The 16983-nt window shown below is 38.1% G+C and overlaps 3 protein-coding genes and 1 non-coding gene across 4 annotated transcripts; 3 read left to right on the top strand and 1 right to left on the bottom strand.

The window, feature by feature from the left end:
• Positions 1-236: 236 nt before the first annotated feature.
• On the bottom strand, positions 237-1775 carry LOC114747831 (autophagy-related protein 8i). The gene is made up of 5 exons (XM_028936177.1): positions 1701-1775; positions 1562-1617; positions 1229-1281; positions 604-722; positions 237-530 (listed from the first exon to the last, which is right to left on the bottom strand). Exons 1-5 carry the CDS (start codon positions 1738-1740, stop codon positions 415-417), a joined length of 384 nt encoding a protein of 127 aa, XP_028792010.1. The 5' UTR covers positions 1741-1775; the 3' UTR covers positions 237-414.
• A 100-nt stretch (positions 1776-1875) lies between these two features.
• TRNAF-GAA (transfer RNA phenylalanine (anticodon GAA)) lies at positions 1876-1948 on the top strand. Its single transcript has one exon. It is a non-coding gene; the product is annotated as a tRNA-Phe (tRNA).
• Positions 1949-2424: 476 nt separating this feature from the next.
• LOC114747830 (uncharacterized) lies at positions 2425-11329 on the top strand. Its single transcript, XM_028936176.1, has 20 exons — positions 2425-2721; positions 2806-3110; positions 3215-3335; positions 3580-3662; positions 3927-4150; positions 4226-4340; positions 4644-4726; positions 5047-5247; positions 5382-5741; positions 6024-6195; positions 6588-6779; positions 6945-7151; positions 7276-7368; positions 7938-8152; positions 8256-8822; positions 8908-8988; positions 9088-9173; positions 9575-10312; positions 10625-10775; positions 10858-11329. The coding sequence occupies exons 1-20, from the start codon at positions 2601-2603 to the stop codon at positions 10919-10921; spliced, it is 4179 nt and encodes a 1392-aa protein (XP_028792009.1). The 5' UTR covers positions 2425-2600; the 3' UTR covers positions 10922-11329.
• A 1872-nt stretch (positions 11330-13201) lies between these two features.
• On the top strand, positions 13202-16983 carry LOC114747828 (S-adenosylmethionine synthase 1-like). Its single transcript, XM_028936175.1, has 2 exons — positions 13202-13313; positions 15652-16983. The coding sequence occupies exon 2, from the start codon at positions 15660-15662 to the stop codon at positions 16839-16841; it is 1182 nt and encodes a 393-aa protein (XP_028792008.1). The 5' UTR covers positions 13202-13313; positions 15652-15659; the 3' UTR covers positions 16842-16983.

Raw genomic sequence — 16983 nt, 5'->3', positions numbered from 1 at the left:
AAGATTAAGCCCCTTAATCCGTTTCGGTTTCGGGTGAATAAAGATGTTTTATTTTTATTATTGATAATTCGCTATTTGAGACAGTTCCTGTTTAAGAAAGATTAGTGACGTAAAGGAAAAAAACTAGAATGGCAGCATCTTTCACCGCCCCCCCCCCCCTCCCTCCCAAAGGAAATCTCAAAAAACGAAAAAGCCAGCACTGAAAAGACATTACCAATTACCAAATAGATCTTATATTTAAAAAATTAGATTTTATATTTAAAATCGAAGGTACTATATAATAAATTCGCCTGAGGATTGGAATATATAAACTGGCCAACTGGGAACAATGTTACATGAAAAGACAAGGCAAAACGATACGCAAACTGTTGAGTAACGATAATATATATACGACACAGTGATCGATATAGGAGTTTAAGGCGCACATTCTACATTATGTGCTGACCCAAATGTTTTCTCTGTGGAATAATACATGTAAAGAAATCCATCCTCATCCTTGAATGATCCATAGACAGAGTTCATCAAGCTAGCTGCAAAACCACATATGCAACAAATTAGAACACCGTAGGGGAAAAACAAGTGGGATTTAATTTGCGACTTTACCAGTCTGAGGCAAGGTATTCTTCACAAATACAAATAGAGCTTTTCCTGGGTTAAGATGGAGTCTGCAACTCAAAACATGAATGAAATGCCCGACGGACATGTCTCGGGGAACAAGGAATCTATCAGGATGAAAAAGCGAGAATAATTATCAAAGATATGGTAAACAGAGTTGCGAAATCTAAGCCACAGAAGAATTTCAAATTTTCAATGCCGACTAATGCTATCTCAATAATGTGCGTGATAAGCTAATCTGATTGATGAAAGAATTTGCTTCTCTCAATATATAGTCATAGGTAACAAAAATCAACGTTCCTCTTATCCGCTTTGGCACATTGTTTGAAGGGTAATCCATGGTAAGTAGACTAGCTAAAACACAGAAACCAGAAAATGTATGTTCTCGTCTCATTGCTTTAAGGGAAAACATTATGTGAAGTCAACGGAACTCAGTATTATATCCAAACAAAAATAGAATAAAAAATCTAAAGTTGATGGCTCCTCAAGATTGCTTCCCCCTAAGTCGATGACTTTATGAATTCGTCTTTTTTTAACGATATATTGCAATCATGGAGTCAATTGCCTTCCCAATATTTAAAGAGAATTTTACTAAAACCAAGCAGGGTCATACTTTCTTTTTTCCAGTTCAGGAAGGTCACTTTTCGAATATCTTTCGACGATCACCTGAAAAATAAGAGCATACAGAATAAATAAGCTGCTGTCAAATAATCCAAGCTCATATCACTCAGCATGTTCATCTATTATCGAATATGAATGATCAGCTCAGCTCACAATAATCAACGGTTAAACTCAAATAGGAAGCCCAAAAGGTTTATGAAGGCTAGTGAGGAAAGTGAACTTAATCAGAAAATTTAGGAAAAGCCTACAGCGAATAAGAAACTGGCTAAATTTTATGTCTTCCTTCTACAAATCATCGGCGGAATAAAGAGCATGAGGACCTCACCGGTACTCGGTCGGGATATTTGGCTACAATCTCCCTCGATTCCTCAAGTCTTTGCTCTGCATGTAAATCAAAGCGCAGAGTCACCAAAAAACAAATTAACGCACATAGATTTGCATAAACAGTCAATAATTGCTCTCACCAAAGGGAAACTCATCCTTAAACCGGGAGCTGCCTCCCATGCCTTCCTTCTCCAGCAAGTTCGTTTGCCCTGACACGTCGCTTGAAGCCTTGGAGGCGTACATGTATATATCACGTTAAGATGTTAGTGGAGAATTAGTCTATATATATAAAAACAAGGAGAGGGCCAACATCGCGCGGGGATAGCTCAGTTGGGAGAGCGTCAGACTGAAGATCTGAAGGTCGCGTGTTCGATCCACGCTCACCGCAAGGGTTTTTTTTTAACTTTTGAATATTTCCTCTTTTTTGTTTTTTTTGGCACATAAAATTTTAGGCAGGGTTCAGGTTCGACCCAAACTAAAAATAGGGTACTTGAATGGCTCCTGATATCAATGTTGGGCAGAATTCCTTCTTTTTTGGGATGAGAGGGCACGGCCGATGGGTGCATACTTCTTTCCTTTGAGACTTGAGCTGAGGACCATTATTGCCTAGTCCTTTTGTATTTCTTTCCTTAACAGCTGGAGCCCATTATTTGCCCGGCGGCGTATTTCTTCATTTTCCCCGTCAGGCCCATTATTTGCCCGTCCGGGTATCTTTTCATTTTCCCCGCCAAAATAAAATATTTTCCTGCCAAATTCTTTGGACCGAATGCCCAATTTTTGTCGGGTGATGAGGTTCGGGCCCTGCCCAATTCTCGGGAGCTGAAGGCTGATTTTTTGTCCGTGAGTCATTAGGTTCGGCAGAATTCGGCCTCCGTCCTGGTCGGACATGAAAATATGGCCTCCTCCGTCGCAGGTCGCGAATTCCCCGTCAGGCGAACACAAAGGACTTGGCGGTCAGCTCTGTGAAGGAGAATAAAGAGTTGAGTTCACTCTACAGAAGACTGGAAAGTTAAGTAGCAGCATATGAAGTGAATACCATCATGGGGGTTCAAAGTTTAAGTGAATGGCGGATCCGTCGTGGTCCATACCTTGGAGAAGTTTCAGCCCTCTGTTTTCTTCACCTTCCTTCTCATTTCTCTTCTCTTCCTCTTCTCCTTGCTGGTATTCATTTCTGTCTCTATGTAGTATGCCTGTTCACTTTATCTGAAGCTCGCGGCTTTATACTTACTAGTTACTTAACAACAGGAATGGGTTCCAAAATTCTGACGTACAACTTGGAACTGGAAAAGATGGTAAGATCATTCACAGTGTTCGATGGCATTCGCGTGCATGGACTTGCGTCTGGTGTCATGAGTAGCACACAACAGACTTCTGCTATTGAGTTTGCCACTAAAATTGCTGTTTATGGGGAACGAAGAGTTAAAGTATATAGCTTCTCCGTTGATACTGTCTCAGGATACTCAAATAAATCAGGATTCCGCCCACAAATGACTCTGTTTCATACGCTGCCTAAGTTCAGTCACTGGGTTTTGGATGTTTGCTTCCTGAAGGTACTTTTTGTATTTGTTTGAAGAATAATTGCGGTTTTATATATATATATATATATATATATATATATATATATATAAATGCTTTGGTTTGCTGTTGCTCGTAGGGCTACTTAACTCATTCCAACGAGGAAAGCCATTTTCTCGTGGCCATAGGATGTAGCGATAATTCAGTTCATGTCTGGGACGCCTTGAAGTCTGTTGCGGTTCTTAAAATTCAATCTCCAGGTTAGTCTGCAAACGACATGGACCGAATCGTCTGAACTTCCATTTGTAAAAATTCTCAGGGCGGGGTGCTTCATAAAGTTTACTTGGTGGTTCAGTGGTGAACTTCCTTACCCGCTTTATTTTAAATCTCATCACATGGTTGATTTTAATCATGATAACGTGTTGGATTACTCCACATAATTGCGTTTCTCTGGTTCATTATTGATCACTTTGCTGATATCTACCTTTTATCGTTCAAACATAGTACGGTGCCTTTTATACTCAATGCGATTGTGGGGTGACAATCTTGAAGTTCTCCGTGTTGCATCTGGCACTATATATAATGAGGTAAGAAATCTACAATGGCATTCACAATTCTTAACTCCTAAGAGTTGCAAATGCGCTTATCTGTCATCTGTTTATATCTCTAAATGTATTTTAAATAGTATTGTCTTTGGTTTCCTTGGTTTTCTTCACATGGCTGCTCTACTTGATTTGACTGGCTTGTCTATCTGTTAACCCCCCCTTCTTTCTTTCTTTCTTTCTTTCTTTTTCTTTTCTTTTTTTTTCCCAGCAGTTATGTTAGTGCGATTAAACATTTGGTTTTCTCAGATAATTGTTTGGAAAGTGGGCCCCAATCATGATGCTTCTAGTTTAAGAAGTGTAGCGGAAGACCAGGATCACCAGAGCATTTCATTTTCTCTTTGTTACCAGCTAAGTAATCAACAGTATGAGGCTGTTCATGTATCCAAACTTGTTGGACATGAAGGTTCAATCTTTCGAATAGCATGGTCTTCGTGTGGATCTAAACTCGTATCAGTCTCTGATGATCGCAGGTGTGTTAGTTTTTTAATATTTGACCATTGTAGTGATTTGTTAGTTGTAATGATTTGATTTTTCTTTCATTACAGTGCACGTGTCTGGGCGGTTCCTATTAAAAGGGAAGAATTGTTGGGCCATGATCCTGTTGCCCTTGTCTTATTTGGTCATAGTGCTCGAGTGTGGGACTGCTCCATTTTTGATTCTGTAAGCATTTTAGTGCTGCCTACTCTTTCAAATAGTTAATTAGTGCATCTGATGAAGTGATGATTATTATGACTTATGACTTGCTGATTATTATGTTTAAGTTGCCAAATTATCTATCAAGTGTTGCTGCAAATTTACATTTATATGTTTGTTTATATAGCATTCGTAAAGCATTTTCCCTATTTTAGCATCTTACTTTACTTAGTCATGCAGTTTTCTTGCCTAAGGTAATATAAAGGTTCGGGGTCTTAGGGGCACATTTCATTCCTTGTTTGGAATTTCTTTTCTGATGACTTTCTGCAGCTGATTGTCACTGCCAGCGAGGACTGCACTTGTCGTATATGGGGAATGGATGGTGAACAGCTTCAGATCATTAGGGAGCACACGTAAGTTGTTAACATGAGATCTTGGCTTCTGAGAAATGAGTTATTAATTGCTGAATTTTTGGGATATACTATATCTTGAATTAATTAATAATAAATGGTCATTGATATGGAGATTCTATTTAATTTTTGAATTGAATTTCTAAATGGGATGACCGTTGGTAATATGTTGCGGAATTCCTGGAGCTCCAACCGTAGTTTTGTCCTAAAGATCTAACTATATAAATTATTGGTTGTCCTTGATAAGTTTTTTTTGCTTATTAAATGTGATGCCTGCGTGATGTTTAAAAGGCCTAAGAAATAGAGTGATTTGTCTTGTGCAGAGGAAGGGGTATATGGAGATGTTTGTACGATCCAAACACTTCACTCCTAATTACTGCTGGGTTTGATTCTGCCATCAAAGTGCATCAGCCTTATGCTTTAATGTCTCGTGGCTTGACTGCAGCAAAAGAGAAACCTGATAGAACTGAGACGTTCTCCATTTGTATCCCTAATGCGTTGGATGAAATTGGGCTTATGGACAGGTAGCATTAGTGCACATGATATGCTCGCCTAGATTTTTTTTCTTTAAACATTTCTAAATTTCAAACTGCTCTTAGAAAACACACTACACCCACACACACACATGATGGCTTTGTTTCCTTTTTGTCTATTGCAGTAAGAGTGAATATGTCCGCTGTCTGCGTTTTGCCTGTGAGGAGAGTCTTTATGTTGCTACAAATCACGGCTATCTCTATAATGCCAAATTATGTGGCTCTGGAGGTGCCCAGTGGACTCAACTTGTACAGGTCAGCAATGGGGCACCGATTATCTGTATGGATTTATTGTCTAAGGACTTTGTTGAACTTGACTGTGGTGCTGAGGATTGGCTTGCTGTTGGAGATGGTAAAGGAAATATGACAGTTATTGGGGTTACTGATGATGATTATACTCCTACAGTGAAGTCAAGCTTTACCTGGTCTGCTGAAACGGAGAGACAGCTCTTGGGTACTCACTGGTGCAAATCTCTAGGGCATAGGTACTCACTTGCCAGTATTCTTCATTAACATTTCTGCAATTAAAAATCCAAAAATTGGGGACATCTCCTGATGTCTAAGTTGCATGCGGCCATGCGCCACACCTTATGTTATAGAATTAAGGGACTTCCCAAGTTATTGTGTTTGACTGATACGGAAGGCGATATGGTGGTAGCATACGCGTCTATCTAGAAAAGCTCTCAACATGGGCTATTTGGCTGATGAAAGCACAGATGCGTAAGTTAAAATATTATCATTCTCAGATATCTTAAAAAATTTTGTAGGTATGTCTTCACAGCTGATCCTAGAGGAACTTTGAAACTCTGGAGGTTGCCTGTCTGCTCACAATCTAATATTCTCAGCCCCTTGAGGAGTTACAATGTGTCTCATATAGCAACATTCATGTCAAGTTATGGAATACGGATTATGTGTTTGGATGCTTGCATGGAGGAAGAGGTATTGCTCGTGTCTGTTTTTCTCCATTATGGGGGGTGGCCAGGCAGAGCTTCTTGTTTGACGGCTTAGTTGATCTTCCTTTTTGAAATATTCAGTAATAGTTAATTGTAGTATGTAGACTAATAAGCCACTTGATAGAGTCTGACTTAATCTCATAATCAAACTAGCATTTAAACAATGCTTGTTTTCTGTAGAGAGTTTGACCAAGATATGACATTTTACAATAACTTTGTGGAAACAGAGATGAGATATCTTTCCTTTTAACATTTGAAAGATGTCATATGAAATTATGAATATAGCCAGCTTATAAGATTCCCGAAATGGATGCTCATACTTGAAAGTGTTTAAGTGAAGTTCTTAAGTTTGGAGTATGGATATCAACATTTCTGCAGGTCCTAGTGTGTGGAGATCTACGTGGTAATATGTTTCTGTTCCCTTTGGCGAAGAGCATGTTGGGGGATGTGTCTCTTGCACATGAAGTGAAGACATCTCCAATAAATCATTTCAAAGGAGTCCATGGAATTTCAAGTGTGTCCAGTGTTTCTGTGGCTCTGCTCGGTTCTAATCAAATTGAAATATGCTCAGTAAGTTAAAAACTTAAAATATCCATCCTTGTTTCAGCTTTATGCCATATTGTCAAATGATTAAATCAAGAGAAGTGTTAATATTCAAAACTAAATATACAGAAACACAAATATTTTCCTCTTTCGTCCCATCTTTTTTACTTATATGTTATTATTCTTGTTCAGACAGGAGCAGATGGTTGTATATGCTATCTGGAATATGATAGAGGTCTTCAGAATTTGCAATTTACGGGGATGAAGCAAGTGAAAGAGTTGAGTTTAATTGAGCATGCCTCTATGAATAATAACTCTGCTCATACATTGTCAAGGAACTATGCAGCAGGTTTTGCATCAGTAGATTTCATAATATGGAATTTAGTTAGTGAGACTAAGGTACTTTTTTTTCCTTTGCTATCATTAATCCTGCTTAATGTCTGGTGTTAGTTAATGTTTTTGTGGCCCTATCGTTACTCACCATCCGTTATGACTGTGATGATTAAGTCCATGTTTCTAGCAGGTTGTGAAAATTCCATGTGGTGGATGGCGCCGTCCTCATTCTCATTATTTGGGTGATGTACCTGAGATGAAGAACTGCTTTGCCTTTGTCAAGGTTTGTTTTTCTGTTTTGAACTCCCAGCAATTCTTCAATTTTATTGAAAAAGGCAATTTGTATTTCTTTTAGCTGTGTCTTCTGCTCATTAGACAAAACAACAAGCATTTTCCCACTATGTGGGGTTTGCAACATAGATTGCATTATGTCATTATGCTCTCATTAGATGTTGCTGCTAACAAATTATACCCTTGTTAGAAATTGTGTCAAAACTTCTAATGGAGCTCATTTTATGGTTTGAATTATTGAGCTTGAGCAAGGCCTCTCATGATGGTCATCAGTTTTTAGATTCCAACATCTTCCCAATTATTTTCATGGGAATTTGAGGAGAAGATTTTGTCAGATTGTTTAATTTATTCTTTCTTCAACTTTAAGAGTATTGGATCTTTATCTTAAATTTTGACTCCGTTCTCATGATCTATCAGAACTTTGTGGGCTTGTCTCTTTTTTTTTTTTTAAATTTTAATTAACAACTTTTGCACTACAACCTATGTTTTGGCCCAAAAAAACTAGGATCTATGTTGTCTTTAGGTATCTAAATATCCCAAATTAAATGTTAATTATTTCAGGATGAAATGATTTATATCCATAAACATTGGGTTAGTGATGAAGACAGGAAGATATACCCTCAGAGTTTGCATATGCAGTTCCATGGGAGAGAGATGCATTCCTTGTGCTTTATCTCTGGAGACATGCCCCTTGGAAACAATTATAAACATAACCTATATTCTAATTTTTGTTTGGTTGCAACTGGTTGTGAAGATGGAACAGTCAGGTTGACTTGGTAAGACCTTTCTAATCTGATGTCTTGAGAACTGGCTTAAGTTGAACATCACCACATAGTGAACCACATTTTGATGATGGCTTTGGTGTCTGCATGACTTAAGGTACTCTCCGGGTATTGAAAACTGGTCCACATCCAAATTGCTTGGTGAACATGTTGGGGGATCAGCTGTAAGGTCGTTGTGCTGTGTGTCAAAACTCCATATTATTTCCTCACGTGCAACTAATTTATGTGACGAGAGGGGTGAACCAAATGCTGCTATTGAGGACCAAGATAATCCAATTTTACTGATTTCAGTTGGTGCCAAGCGTGTGTTGACTTCTTGGATACTAAAAAATAGGAGGCTAGACAACAAGAAAGACATTCCAGTTGATCAGCAATATACTTCAGATGGAAATGATGGGGAGTTCTGGTCAAATTTCTCCTCTTCATTGACATTCCAGTGGCTTTCCACTGATATGCCAGCCAAATATGCAAGCACACGCAAAAATCCTGAAAATGATGCAAAGAAAGTAGTTGAGAGTGCTGAAAATGCTTATGATGCCAAAATCGATGTTAAACCTGGATCACTGTTGCCTGAAAGGGCAATGGACCTTGTCAGAGATAAGCATGATGATGACTGGAGATATCTTGCAGTCACTGCTTTTCATGTTAAATGTGCTGGTTCTAGGTGAATGAGATACCTAATATTCTCCTTTTGGATGTACCTTTTTATTGCAGCCTGAAACTAACCTTTGTTCTTGTGTACATTTCAGGATATCTGTCTGTTTTGTTGTCGTTGCTTGTTCAGATGCTACACTTACATTACGGGCTTTGATTTTGCCATTTCGCTTATGGTATTGTTATCGTACCTGTTATATTGTAGTGACTTTTTGTTTTCTTATTGTGGCCTTGCTGTGTGCGTATGTCAGACATTTCCTTTTATGCAATGATAGGTTTGATGTTGCTATGCTTACTCCTTTATCTGCACCAGTTTTGTCATTGCAGCAGATAATTTTCCCTACATGTCAGCCTGCTCAAGGTTAGGTTTCCCTTCCATTCCTACATTGGTGGCAAAGACCGCCACATCATTTCCTTTCTCATGAGTGTTCTGTATTAGTCCATTCCATTTGTATGGGTGTCTCTGAAATTTTGCGGATTGTTGGCTGGTAATTTCTGACCACCAAAAAACTTGATGCATGGTGTGCTAGCTGACGGTTTATAGATCGACTTATCTTTTTCTTTTAAATATCCTTTTTTTTTTGGGATTGCTATTAAGTTATTTCTTGAGTTGACCTGTGTCTGAAAGGATGGGGGAGTCATTCAAGTTGTTAAGAAGCCGACTCTTTTCCTTGTTTATATAGGTGATATTGTATGGTTAGCATAAGTCTATGATTCTCTTGCTTGAGCGGCATTCATCCCCTTTATTTATTTATTCTGCAGATAACATCCAGGCGGGAGGTGTTTATATTGTGATTAGTGGGTCTACGGATGGGAATGTTGCCTTTTGGGACCTAACTGACAGTGTTGAAGCTTTTATGGAGCGGGTGTCAGTTCCTAGCATAGAGAAGTTCTTTGATTGTCAAAAACGTCCACGAACCGGAAGAGGAAGTCAAGGTGGTAGATGGTGGAGATCTTTAAGCAGTAGCTTATCGAAGAAAAAACAAGACAATAATATTGTTCGCTCAAAAGTTAAAGATGAGTATGGGTCCATCAATTGCACTGTGAATGGGACCTCTTCAACAACAAATGATCATCAAAACCACAACACAGCTTGTTCTCAATCCTTGCATTCATCTTCCTTTGAGTCAGAAATCAACAATCATAACCCCTCACCCGAAGTATGTGAAATACCGCCCATACATATTCTGGAGGAAATTCATCAGTCTGGCGTCAATTGTCTCCATGTGTCGGAGATAAAATGTGGTCAAAGCACTGATAGATGTCATGTGTGCAGTATTATTAGTGGGGGTGATGACCAGGCGCTAAACCATCTTTTAGTTGAATTATCATCTAACTCAACAAATTCAAATACAGAGATTATGAGTCGAGATATAGAAAATGTGGTGTCTGAACCTAAACATCAAAAGGACGTCCACTATCATAGTTGGAGCATGAAAGACAGGATTAGATTCTTACGTTGCGAAAAATTCCCCTCAGCCCACAGCTCTGCTGTGAAAGGTAAATAGGCCCAACTTTGCTTATCTCTCTGTCTCTCTTTCTCTTTCTCTTTCTCTTTCTCTCTGTACTCCTCTTCACGGTTTTTTGTGGTTTTGTTCGTAAGAATACTTGGTGTTGCATATTTGCCGAAAAGCTTTGCGTTTTTTTTTTTTTGGCTTATAATCTTAGATGGATAACGACAACTGACAGACTCATGGTCCTTGAAAGCCATATCCACCAAGATTAAAGCCAGTATAATAAAGAATAGATATCGACTCTTTTCAATATCTATTTTCAAGAAATTTGACCGGATCATAATTGCGTTTGATGAAGGTGTGTGGACGGACGGTTCTTGGGTATTCTCCGCTGGACTTGATCAGCGAATCAGATGTTGGCATATTGAGGATAGTAAACTAAGCGAGCATGCGCATATGGTAGTGAGTGTGCCAGAGCCTGAAGCATTAAGTGCTCGAACTTGTGGAAGGTGACCGTTATATAAGAAAGCATGAACAGGTCGGGTTATGGATGTATCTTATCTTACTAATTCTTGCTCGTGTCTTGTGCAGGAACCTGTATCAGATTGCTGTTGCGGGAAGAGGGATGCAAATGGTTGATTTTTATGCAGTTTGACCCGACACTGATATTAGTGTTTCTCCTTCCTCTTGCATCGGAGATGGAGGTTCATTTTTTTCAACCTTCGCTTTATAGTCATGGGTGCCGCATGTACCCAAGCTTTTTGGGGCGTATATCTTCTACCTTGGCCTAATGTCAGGGATGTAAAATGTGATTTTGGTTCTTGCTCATGCAATCATTTCCCAAACGTGTCGTCATACTTCAGAGATGAGTCTGCTGAGAAAATTTAGGGAGATGTGAGCAAATAAAGTTTTGTATGTATACATATGATAAGATTTAGAAACTACTGCCTTTGGTTCCTTAATATAATAACTAGTTTTGTAGTGGTTTCTAAATCTTACGGATTTTTCTCCATTTTGGGGACGCTGGCTATTAAATTTATAACCTTTTGGTTAACTCTACTCATTCTCACCTATTGAATTATGTCACCCAGTGCTCATGAAGGATGATATGAGAAAGAAAATGTGCAACTTGTGGTGCACCCATTAGGTATGTTCTCTCTTGAGAAAACATGCCTTTATATCATCTGCTTTGCACAGATTCTTGTGCAAAATCAGAGAAGTGGTATTTCAGTAATCAATGGATTCAAAATATTGCGGGCGCTACCCCGTTTCTAACAAATATAAAGCATTTTCTCTCGCTTTTTTCAAGAAGTCTCAGTTTTTTAGTTTAAAAAATATTTTATGTATTTTTACGAGTAATTTATGGTTTTTCTAAAATATCTTTAAGAGCATTTTACAATTACTTACCTTCTTTTTTAATATGGTTCATTTCCCGATTCCCATACATTCACAAATGGAAAAAGAATATAGAATTGTTTTTATTGATATATGTATTAAATAAAAATGGTTTATATTTTTTTTATATTAAAAGACAATTTTATTTAACGCAAGTAAAATGGTATATAGTCATATTCAATCAATTTGAGCGAAGTTTAAAGCTGGCTCAACATTTAAAACATGAAAAGAACAGATAAAACAACAACCAACAAAAACTAACATCAGAACAACATAATTAACACTTATAACAACATATTCTGCAATATTAATCTCATGATGCAGAGTCTAAGGGGGATTTGAATCCAAACACGAGAGTGAAACAAAAATGCTTTATATTTAAAACAAGAGGAATGGTGACAATCTAATTAAGTCAACTTGGTAGAGATACAGGTAAAATAATAAATACTAAAATCGGATGCACGTTCATCATGCTTTCGCCTATGCATTGACTAGAGACATCAAGAGATGGCCTTGAAGTATAAACAATTGGAGGTTGGAGGATGCCACCATCTCATTTTCTGCATATGTTCAGACTCATCATTCATTATTTTGTTTGTCAAAAAGAGAAGACACAATTGTTAAATTATTCAGAAGGGCGGTGCTACAAGTACCCAGCAATGTGCATCACACCAAAAAATTCAAGGAGAGAAAAAAAGGGTAAAAGCTGCGTAAGAATGATGCGAGATTTGACTTGACTCGGAATATTGTTTTACCTACGCCAATATTATTTATTTTTATTGTTAATCTCTATTATATAACTAGCATATAAATTATTAAATTAACTGAAAAAAATACTATTTGTCGGGGTTTAATTAAAAATTACAAACGTTGATTTTAGAATGGACTGGAATTGCGTTTTGACTTGGTGGGAAAATAAGGAAGCAAGAAACAGGTGGGAATCATGACGGAACAGGAGGGACCAAACCGCCACCAACCCCAGACAACCGGTACGTGGCAGTCCACCCAAGCTGACCACTCTGAACCCACTCAAGCATCGGCTTTTCTCGGTGGTCACGCAATATAGAGTAATTACACGACACCTCTTCTTCATTCCAATTCCAAACATGGCATGCCTTTATTTACCCACTTTGATTCCTGGCAGAAAACTTATCCTTAGCGCGTTGATCCAGTTTTAATTTTAATTCTTTAAATTTAAAAAAACAAATCATGAAGATATCACTTAGATATAATGATATATACATGCAACTTATATTCCATCTCAGACTGACTTTTTTTTTAAAAAAAAAAAGATTTCCACAGACGCTGGACGGAGACACCGAATGATGAGCGGTGACCAATTGGGGTTGGTGAACAACCGGTAGTCGCCAGTTATGCAGATGCCCAAATGGTGCTGGCGCAAATCCTCCATTTTTCGTCTCACCAAGACACCAACCCCAGCAAATCCTATCCCTCCGCTTTTAGGAGTCAAATCCACAACCGCCCGTTCGGGTAGCCAATCACCCGGGCAGTTATATAGTATAAATATAAGGTGATTCGTTTGGAAGCAATGTCCCTAGCCACGCATCCTTTCAACGAGGTCTGGTTTGAGCGAGTAGTGTCCCGCCAGTCTTCGTCGTCAGATTCCGTTGCACTTACTCGTTCGGCTCCAGGTTAGCATTTTCCCTTTCCCTATTCTGCGTGCTTGCTCGTCCCTTTTCACACCTTAGTGCGTTTTTTTCCCGTAGTTCTGTTCATGTTTCTGCATCGCATCTTCGAGGTTTTCTTTCACTGTCGGGCTCCATCTTCTATGTTGGAGGCATTTCGTGTATAGAATGGCAATTGTTCTGTTCAATACAACAAGAGTGCTTCGGATCTGAATGTTTATTTTTATTTTTGGATTGCTGGTTGAGTTTTGGCTCATCTTGCTCTCTACTTCTCTCACTCGTGGTTATGGAGGTCCTCCTTTGTCCCTTTCTGAAGCGGAATTTGAAATTCGTTCAATGAACTTGCCGATTAGAATATGATGTTCCTTTGTGTTGCTGTAGGTTAGATCTGATACTTATTTATAAACAATCCTTGCTCGCTATTTTCGCTTCCCGATTTAGTTCTTCGGTTGTAGACATTGATTATGATATAATCGGAACGTGGCCAGGGACTTAAGAAGCCAAGCTTCTTCCTTCCTTTTTCAAAGATGAAGTGGGAGGAAGTAGTTGTTGAGAAGAACTAGAAACAACGAAACTCAATATCAGAGATAATAGGGGTCGTGCGTCATCTCGTTTGAGTGCTTTGTTCGGATTAACGTCAGCGATAGGTGTTTCGATATAAATCAAATTATAATTTTAAAAATAATTTTATGATATACGAAGTAAATATGTTTACGAAATAAATATATAATTAGTTTATCTCGATTTATAAAAAAAACTTTTAAAAACACTTTTAAGCAAACTCAAACGCCCACTAAAAGAGTGTTTGGATAGAAACCAAACTATAGTTTCAGAGGTGCTTTTATGGTTTACGAAGTAAATATGTAGAGGAGTTTGTTTCATTTTACAGAAAAATGTTTCTAAGAAACACTTTCAAAGCTTACCAAACACCCCCTAAAAGTGACTTGCAAACTGAAGTAAAAATCTTATACCTATGTTTTAATAGGCTTTTAAAAATATATCAATTTTACGGTTTTAAACTTTTTTAAAAAAATATCATAGTCATAAGTTACTTTTGAGCAAAACAATCAGTCCTAGCTAATTTTTGAGACTTCCCATCGTTATCACAAACATTCACTTAGAAGTTTCCTTTTGGTTTTATACTCTACTTGGATAAGAAGAAAAGTTGAGAAGAAAGAAAATAAGAGGAGAGAAAATAGAGAGAAAGAAAAACTAGAGGGAAGTTGTGATCATTCTTCTTGTTTGGATGGATGAGAGAAAATAGGGAGAGAGAAAAAATTAGCATATATCTAAAATGACTAAAATATCCTTACCAAAATATATTATATTTACAATTAAATTAAATATTACAATAGAAAAATTATACTAACATTAGCATCATCAAATAATTTAAAATCAAGTTATTTGGTTTGTATATATTTTCATATTATTATATTTTAAAACCAAATTATGTAATAAAAATATTGTTTTAAGATTAAAAAAAAAGTGAATAACTTTAGAAATATAATTAAAAAAAATAAATATGGAGAGGAAGAGAGAGGAGGAGTAGTCATGGAAATCTTGTTTTCCTTTCCAAATCTCTCCATATATGGAGAAAAATTTGAAGAGAAAATGAAGCATGGGGTCCACTTTATTTTCTTCTCCACTTTTTCTTTCCCTTACATTTTCTCTCATATCCAAGTAAGAGAAAACTTGTTTTTCCTCATGTTTTCCTCTCTAGTTTTTTCTCCTCTCTAATTTTCTCTCAATCCAAGCAAAGGGTTAATTTTTTTGATCTCGGAATGTTTGGGAGTAACAGACAATGGAAGAAAATACAGATATTGCATAGTAGAACCAGTGATTTTTCCAATTTTTTTAATTTTATTTATAATTATAATGAGCACTGAATGTATCTGAAAAAGCCAATGCTAGGACAAAAGAAAATTAATTTTTTCAACAAAAAAAAACTAGGGAAAAACTTTGCATGTTTGTTTTTAATCTTGTTTAAACATTTTTATATTATTAGGCATAATTTATTATCTAATGAACATTGTATGGACGAAGTTATTTTAAAAATTATCTGTGATAATAATTAACAAAATAAAAATTTTAGACTAATACTCGTCGGTTCTAAGTATAAAAACTATTTTATAGTATAATTTACATTACAAAATGGGTTTTATATTTAGGACAAGAAAAGTACTATGCATGTTTAAAAAAAAATTTTTTTTAAAAAAAGCCCTTCATGAGCTGCATACCATTAACCTGCTATTGATGATCGTAGAGCCTGCCTACATAAGCTCTTATGCTGTTGTTATTTTGAGCTATTGTAGTTTAATAGACTGATATTTTATTTACTCTGCAGCTTGAAAAATGGCGGAGAGCTTTCTTTTCACATCTGAATCTGTCAATGAGGGTCACCCCGACAAGTTGTGCGACCAGATCTCTGATGCCGTGCTTGATGCCTGCCTTGAGCAGGACCCTGACAGCAAGGTCGCCTGCGAGACATGCTCCAAGACCAACATGGTCATGGTGTTTGGAGAGATTACAACCAAGGCCAACGTAGATTATGAGAAAATTGTCCGCAATACATGCCGCAACATTGGATTTGTCTCTGATGAGGTGGGTCTTGATGCTGACAAATGCAACGTATTGGTGAACATTGAGCAGCAAAGCCCTGACATTGCCCAGGGCGTGCACGGCCACTTTACTAAGCGTCCAGAGGAGGTTGGTGCTGGTGATCAGGGTCACATGTTTGGGTATGCCACTGATGAAACCCCCGAATACATGCCCTTGAGCCATGTCCTTGCAACCAAATTAGGAGCTCGCCTCACGGAGGTTAGGAAGAATGGCACCTGCGCTTGGCTGAGACCAGATGGTAAAACTCAAGTAACTGTTGAGTACTCCAATGACAATGGTGCTATGGTTCCAGTTCGTGTCCACACTGTCCTTATTTCTACTCAGCATGACGAGACTGTGACTAATGATCAAATTGCTGCTGATCTTAAGGAGCATGTCATTAAGCCTGTCATCCCTGAGAAATACCTAGACGACGATACCATCTTTCACCTTAACCCCTCCGGCCGCTTTGTCATTGGTGGCCCTCATGGGGATGCTGGTCTTACTGGAAGAAAAATTATTATAGATACCTATGGTGGCTGGGGTGCCCACGGTGGTGGTGCCTTCTCAGGGAAGGACCCCACCAAGGTCGATAGAAGCGGTGCCTATATTGCCAGGCAGGCCGCAAAGAGTGTTGTGGCAAATGGGCTTGCCCGGCGGTGCCTTGTGCAGGTTTCGTATGCCATTGGCGTTCCTGAGCCCTTGTCCGTTTTTATTGACACCTACGGAACTGGAAAGATTTCAGACAAGGATATTCTTCAACTTGTGAAGGAGAATTTCGACTTCAGGCCTGGAATGATTACCATCAACTTGGACCTTAAGAGGGGTGGCCATAGATTCCTCAAGACAGCTGCTTACGGACACTTTGGAAGGGATGACCCAGACTTCACCTGGGAAACTGTGAAGCCACTCAAGTGGGAAAAGCCTCGAGCTTAAGAGTAGCGAATCTTAATAAGTGGTGTTCTTCTTGGCTCTGGGTGAATAATTCTCGTGTCATTTTGCTCCACCCCGCATGTCTACTGCATTGCAATAGTTAACATTCCCATCTAATAACCAAAATGATGTGTATTCTACTTTA

This window comes from Neltuma alba, unplaced genomic scaffold (assembly GCF_004799145.2).
Source record: "Neltuma alba isolate B1F8T4 unplaced genomic scaffold, ASM479914v2 tig00005487_pilon, whole genome shotgun sequence".
In the NCBI taxonomy this organism is placed as follows: domain Eukaryota; kingdom Viridiplantae; phylum Streptophyta; class Magnoliopsida; order Fabales; family Fabaceae; genus Neltuma; species Neltuma alba.
This window is presented reverse-complemented; position numbering and strand designations above follow the sequence as displayed.